General features: G+C 42.4%; 1 protein-coding gene across 1 annotated transcript; it reads left to right on the forward strand.

Annotated features, from left to right (window-relative positions):
• Positions 1 to 5,491: 5,491 nt before the first annotated feature.
• Positions 5,492 to 6,319, forward strand: LOC138360993 (uncharacterized). Its single transcript, XM_069320476.1, has one exon. The coding sequence runs from the start codon at positions 5,492 to 5,494 to the stop codon at positions 6,317 to 6,319; it is 828 nt and encodes a 275-aa protein (XP_069176577.1).
• Positions 6,320 to 7,911: the final 1,592 nt, after the last annotated feature.

A 7,911-nucleotide genomic window follows, 5' to 3' on the forward strand; every position in this document is an offset into this window, starting at 1 on the left:
TACGAACCTTACCTCCTGTGGAGGTTAGTTTCAAGTATAAAATGTTGGTGACCACAGTGGAGAATTTTTGATAGGAAAATATCTACAGCTGATATCTGGGAGGCCGCAAGTTACCAGTAATACTCCGCCCAGCAAAGTAGTACCTTCTCTGCTGGAGATTGTCAGGAATAATGTGAACTGGAATAGCCTAACTGTGTGAGGGAAAAATGGACTCAATCTAAAGGCATGCATGGGGGAGTATGGTAAATAAAGTCAATAAAGGACTTGATTGCAAATGTATAGCATAGAGTATTAAGGGGCGATGACGCAAGAGAGGTGGACGTTATCTTGACTTGAGGGGAGGTGTATCACTGCCTACCCGGTCCTGCTATTTGAGGAGTTTTCTCCGTCCGTACAGCCAGATAAGCCGACCTTTGTATTTAAACAGGGATGCAAGATATTGTAGAGTAGTTATGGAGACTTTGGAGGTGTTCTTTAAGCGAGAGTCCAGGTTTCCTAGAGGTGTAAATATATGTGTAACAGTGAGTGTTTTATACATATAAATTTGTGACTTTGTACTAGGCTGTTTACCTTACTTCTTGATTTTCCCTAGGTTCAAGTACAATCATCTATTTCCCTAGTCAACATTTAAAGGTCCACCACCACTAAATCCTTAACAGCTTAACAGGCCTCTTAGACACAGATATGACAAAAGTTTTTGACACATTCAGGGTTCACCCCCTTCCAACCTGTGGTTGGGGTCGTCCCATGGGTCCTAGCCCCTCAGTACCAGGCGCCACTGCTCGCCCTTAGGCTCCCCCAGTCGGCCAAGGGCTGGCCTTATACACCCCTAGCGAGTGGGGAGGTTCAAGCCTCCTATGACTCACTCACCTGAACCTGCCCGTCCTGACACTGGAACGCTCTCTTGGATATCTGGTCTACTCAGGTCGCCAGCTGGGTGTTTATACTCGAGTTCCAGCAACACGTCAGTGGTCTTAGTGGTTATCTTAATCAAAGATGCAATATCACGTGCAGTGCAAGGTGTCACTAATGGTCTCATATATATATATATATATATATATATATATATATATATATATATATATATATATATATATATATATATATATATATATATATTTATATATATATATATATATATATATACATATATATATATATATATATATATATATATATATATATATATATATATATATATATATATATATATATATATATATATATATATATATATATATATATGGACCTAGAGAATGGAGGCTCACTTAAACTCATCAGTTAGTTTAAAAGTTTACTGAAACAAAAGCATATATACACATATAAATTGTGTAAAGAAATGTCAAAAGGCGGATATCGTCGCTGTTGGCAACACTTCTCAATGACACGTCTCTGCCAACATGGTTAGCTGACTGGGTCTACTCCTCGAGCGCGGGGGAACACCTCGTGCCTTTGGCAGCATGATCAGCTGACAGCTCCAGCTGTCAGAAACGTCGTGACATTCCCACGCCTCTAGCAATGCCATCAGCTGGGCGTTTCAGAGTTCGTTGCTGGCTCTTTGCACACCAGCTACCACTTCCAGAATCACTAACATCACCGCCTTAATGCTCACACGCACCAACTCATGCCTAAATGAGCTCTTGACTCCTAGCTTAACACTTTCGCCTGGGCATGACGCAGCTTTGCGTCATCCGTTTACTGTCGGTAATCTCGGGGATGACGCAGCATTGCGTCATCCACTAAAATAATTGCCAAAAATCAGGTTTTTATCCGATTTTTTGGGGACTGTTTGGTAACTGTCAACAAGCCGAATGCAATCTGTGACTACAATACAAACATGAAAGGTGTTGATCACTTTGACCAAATTATCAAATATTATCACTTCATAAGGAAAACTCACAAATGGATGAAGAAAATGACCATCTATTTTGTGCAAATGGCTATCTACAATGCTAATGTGATGTACAACTATTACACAAAAAATACTAAACTATAATACTACATATACTAAAATACTAAATACTAAACATTTGTGGGCAGGAATTGGGAGTGTAGCTGGAAGGCGTCTGGGCGCTCACTCGCAGTTAACACGTGGCCCGTCTTCAACTCATCGGCGGGTGGAGCGTGACCTGGTTTTTTATTTTATATGCAAATGTTCCTCTAGAGACTTCTATTGCGAACCCATTGATACCAAAATGAAAGACCTAGGACGAAAATTGAGGTGACCAGAATGAACACATTTTATCGCTTTTGCGCACTCCTGGATAACTCGTTCGCACTTTCTTTGTTTGCTGCGGGTAATTAGCCGGGCTTTTGGAGTTTATATGCATTTAGTGCTGTAGAGAATGCTATTGCGAACACAATAATACCAAATTTAATCTCGTAGGATGAGAATTAAGGTGACAAAGTTGAAGAGAGTATACACTATTCAGAATTAACGTGCGCTCCCGTGAAACCCTGGGACCCAAATCGCACAGTTGAGGAGTGGCGCGCGGGGCATGCCAAAGTGCTAATATTCTGTCACTTAGACAATAAAATGATGAGTAGAAATGTTCACAACATATAAAATATTCTAGTTCACCTAGATCAAAAGGGATAAAGGGAGGGACAATTATCTAGCTTATTTCACTCCAACCACGAAGCTGACTCGTCCTCTGTTGAGAGATGTTGAGGTTCCTGGTCCTGGCTTCTGGTCTCCTGAGGAACAGTTCCCACACACCCAGGTTCCTCCGTCGTCCTCGTGGTAACGTGTCTTCGCCGTGCTTTCACTCACAACAGGTACTTCCTTAATCCTCCTCTTGTCCGGGGTAATGGAGATAGGTACCTCCGTCATCGTCCTCCACTCTTCCTGGCACTGCCAACACCTCGCAGTCCAGCACAGCTTTCCCTCCCCTCACTGCCAGTACATTTGGCCCGGCTGTAGCTTTTCCCTTGATGTGGAATACTGGTCCCCTGGGCGTCCCAGACGTCACCAGCCCAACGTTCCCTCTGCTGCAGACTCTTGATAGAGCTCTTGGCTCTCTAATCCGGCCCGTCCTTGCTTCTGAGCACTCCACGGAAGTTGGATGGCTTCTCAGACTGTCTGTAGAATCGAAGCGAAGCCTAAATCTACTGGTAAGGGCTCTCTAGATCCGGAGCTCAACCAAGGGCATCCACCCTCTTTGACGGTTTGTGACATACTCTTCCCGCCCAGGCGCCAGCCGCCCCGAGAACCCTCCAAAAGTGACGTCACACGGCCCGAGGGCTCTCGTCATTGGTCACTTCCAGCATGTGACCTCACCTGGGCAATCAGGTGCCGGGAAGCGTCACGACGTCTTGGCGGGAAACAGGATGGCTCGGCACTGTCTTGTGCCTCCAAAAGGCGTAAGCCCCTTGCATTATCAAACTTAGATGGCCATTTTACAGCCAGCTTAATCACGCTCCACGCTTTCCCACATATAAAAATAATCCCTGAACATCAGAGAATACTTAGGCTACGGAGATATGACTCTTCTAAGCTGGGAAGAAAGACATATAGGGGTGGGACACAGTCACAACACACGACCCCATGACACTCCCCTTCTTTTCTGCTTAATCTTAAATGAAATGACTGAAAGCTTTGTCCATTGAGTTCAATGTCTGGTTTTTGGATGATGGCACTATAGCTGGCACCATAGACTACCTCATGGAAAATATCAGGAAAATAAGGGAGCAAGAAGTAACCCTGGGTTTCTTCCTGAACCCTTCCAAGTGTGAAGTTGTCTCCTCCAACCCAGACATCGTAGCTAAAATAAGGTCTGCCTTGCCTGAAGCCCATGTCATTAGGGCCGAGAACAGCACCCTCCTTGGAACCCCCCTAGGGTCTAACGCCATTGAGGAGGTCCTTGATAAGAAAATCACAGACCTCAGGAGGATGGAAAACAGACTAATTCTGTTTACAACTAATTCTTGTACAAGGGTAGGACATTTTAGGCTGGTGTTGTACAGCAACCTAGTCTAATTTATTGTGCTAACCTGGTGTAAGGCTAAGCATTTTACACTTGTCTAGAGTTGAACATATATTACAACCTAGCAAGCACATACTTTTATGCAATATTCATGACAACCCGAGTTGTGTTGTCTACATAATATTACCTTAACTATAGTAATAATTTAACTATAATTATTTCACCTTTGAGTGTTAATCTGTGTCTCTGTACGAACCAAGAGTGATAAAGAAGGGTTAACTTGAGGAAATTCCAGCATTGATGCAGGCTTACCACTCAAATTATAGTGTGTATGATTATATAGTGTTTTTTTTTAAGATAAGCAGCTCTATTTCGGAAACTAGTGGCTCTACTAATTCAAGTACGAGAAACAGTCCAACAAGGCTAGCAAATACTGCCATGATGTCTACTGCCAAAAATGTAAAAGCGACCCTCACTGGCATGAAGGGCCACTTAACCCGACAGATCAAACATTGTGAGGATTAAAGTAATCAAACTCCAATTAATTTCGAAGAACTGGAAGGCTATTATAAGGTTGCACAGACCAAATACCAACATGTGCTCAAAAAAATCCTGAAATATCAGGATATCCTCGCAACTCCTAATATCAATGAAGAGGCAATGGATGATGTAATACAAGAAAATGCAGATTACAAAGATGAAATGCATGCAAAGTTACAACACTTTGACGATTTAATAACCACACATAAGGCCAATACAAATATTAAAGCCACAGCTTCCCAAAACTAGACACAACCAGAAGTCAAATTTCCATCACTCAGTCTCTCAACTTTCTCTGGTACAAAGGACGAGAGTTGGGACAACTTCTGGAACAAATTTGTTGATTCTGTAGATTCTATTGTTAATGCCAGCAAAGACGACAAAATTTACATATTTACAGGGTGTCTTAAAGAATAAAGCATTACAGTTGGTCTGTGATCTGACATTCACTGATGACGGTTAAGACAATGCCCTACAGCTCCTTAGAGATAATTATGCTAAGCCAGAAAGGACTATCAGACTTCTAACCCAGAAGCTGTTGGATATTAACCCTCCAAATAGTACGGCTGACTCACTCCAAGCCTTTAGATTAGAGCTTGAGTCCTTGCACAAAGCACTTAAGAACAAGGTCAACTTGGACGAATCCGACTGGATAATTCAAGTCCATATGAAACGCAAATTACCCAGTGACGTACTGGATAAGTTGTTTGTCTTATATAACAAATCTTCTCTGAGTGTAAAGGAGATAAGCGAAGGTTTGCGTTCCATCATAGAAAGACAAAGAGATAACCCAGATGGAAAAGTGACATCTAAACCTTTGTCTACCACTAATAGTAGACAACAGAGTACAAACAGTATTCCAAACAAATCTAAAACAACTTCCCCCTCCCCAAAGTGGAAACAAAGCAGTGTAGGCACATATGCAGTTGGTCCCTCCAAACCTACAGTTAATGCGTCACCCAAATCGGTGACTCCCCAAGATGCTGTTAACGTCTGGACACCATGTGTGTTCTATGAACAACCACATGTCATACTTTTGCAAAGTTTACCCCGATCGTGCTACACGTATAAAACGACTCAAGGAGTTACGTAAATGTACCAAGTTTATAAGGGCACATAATCTCGACACCTGTACAACTCAAATACGCACCTGTAATAGGTGCCATAAGGGTCAACACCATACAGCACTTTGTGGGGACTCAAGTACAAAGTCTGCCAAACCACAGAAGGAGGAAGGAACTACCACATCAGTACAGCTTTGTACTGTGTTACTTGGCATAAGTGTCTTCTCAACAAGGTCTGATCATAAATCAGCTCTACTCACTGCTCAATTGATCATTAAAAATGGAGAGTCCAAAGCCACCATATGTGGATTATTTGACCAAGGATCCCAAATGATTTTTATCTCAAAGGAGTTGGTAGATGCCCTGAAACTCACACCTGTAAGAGAGACACGAATAGACATAGCAGGATTCCTGACTAACACAGGAGCCCGAGTCCTCAAGGTAGTACGACCTAAAGTACGTTTAGGAGGTTATGTCCGAACGATACAAGCTCTGGTAGTAGATAGATTCCCAACAGACCTGTATGTATATGGTCTAGGTACAACAGTCAAATTCCTGAAAGAAAAGGGAATCCATTTGGCTGATAAAATCACGTCAGACAACCTTTCCAATATTGGAATCCTTATGGGATTAGATGTCTACCATAATTTTATCAAAGGAAAGGAAGAAAAACAAGGAATGAGCTTGTTACCATCTGCAGGTGGCTATTTGCTAACAGGCCCATTATTACGGCTGAAACAACCCGCACCTGTAGACCGCCAACTTGCCAACCCAGTAATGGTTGCATGACTAGGAGAACAGTCTCCACTGCAATTCAGAGACATGTCCGAGGATGAGCTTGATCCCCCTGTACATAAACTATGGGACCTGGCAACTCTCGGCATTGTCCCTGAACAACCTAGCCCAGATGACGACTGGACTTACAAACAATACCTGGACTCATTTATCTACAGAGATAATCAATACTGGGTCAGGTTACCATGGAAGCTGAATCACCCTCAGCTACCCGTCAACCATTTTATGGCACATAACCAATTAAGATCACAGGTGTTGCGCTTACAAAGACAGCCTGAGAACTTGAAGTTGTATCATGAAATATTACAGAAGCAACTCGATAAATTTATGGAAGTTGTCACTAATGATAACCCAAAGGAAGGGCACTACCTGCCACACTACCTTGTACTGAAAAATTCTGCTACTACCCCACTGCGGATAGTATTTACTTGCAGCTCTAAGACGAGGCAGAGTAGTGTTTCGTTAAATGACTGCCTTCAAACTGACCCTAGCCTGAGCAAAGGCTATACGACGTGTTGTTAAAGTTCCATATTGGGACTTACGGATATAGGGTCGACATCAGCACGGCTTTCCTTAGGGTAGGTCTCTAAGAAGAAGACTGGAACTACACAAAGTTCATGGATCAAGGATCCTAACGATCCAAACAGTGAATTAATAACTTACAGGTTTGCATCTGTTTTGTTTGGGGCCACTTCCTCACCGTTTCTGCTTCAAGCTACCTTAAATATGCACTTGAAGAAGTCCAATAGCCCAAACAAAACAGAAATTAGTAAAAACTTGCATGTGGATAATTTTCAAGGAACTACCAGCAGTGAGAGTAAACTGTTGAACATATACCATGAGGTCAATCGAGAATTAATGGGAGCCAATATGCCTCTCCAGTCGTGGGTCTCCAACAATGCCAAATTAAATCAACTGATCGCAACTGAATTTCCCGACTACCAGGTACCCGAGAGGACAAAGGTACTTGTACATACAAGACAAGGAATGGAACTAGTCTGTATCAGAAAATTCTCAAAGATGTTATCAAAAGGTCTTAATATGCTTCATCTGTATCATAATCTTGTTTCTTGTACCAACTCTAACCAGGTATGGATATGTAATAAGTAAACTCAGAGGCAGTGTCGCCTCAACTCACAAAGTTCTAGGGAACCAAGTTAATGACAATGTAAACAATTAAGTTAACCAACATATATTTTAGCAATGATAAGTAGCATCATTCAAGCACTCGAACTGAAGGTTCACTCTGTCAGGATTACTAAACAACGTGAGTCATTACACAAAACTTTGAGAACCATTACAGCTGTCTGCCCCCAAGATAATCAACACAACACTTTGAACACGACTAAGTCACCTTAATGTTCAACTCACCAAGGACTGCCTCGGTTCTAGGAAGTTGAATAGAGAAGGGGAGGGGATGGTCTCAAGTTGACAGGCAGAGTCAGCCCTGTCCGGCCGACAGCCTATCTCGGCTGCTGTCTTCTGCCCTGCTCTCCTATTGCTACCGAAAGTACAGTTTCCTGGGTATTTATTTATTTATTTGAAATCTAGTAGCAAATCCCCCCCCCCCCCACACACACAAGTAG

The sequence above is a fragment of the Procambarus clarkii genome, unplaced genomic scaffold (assembly GCF_040958095.1).
Source record: "Procambarus clarkii isolate CNS0578487 unplaced genomic scaffold, FALCON_Pclarkii_2.0 HiC_scaffold_139, whole genome shotgun sequence".
NCBI lineage: Eukaryota > Metazoa > Arthropoda > Malacostraca > Decapoda > Cambaridae > Procambarus > Procambarus clarkii.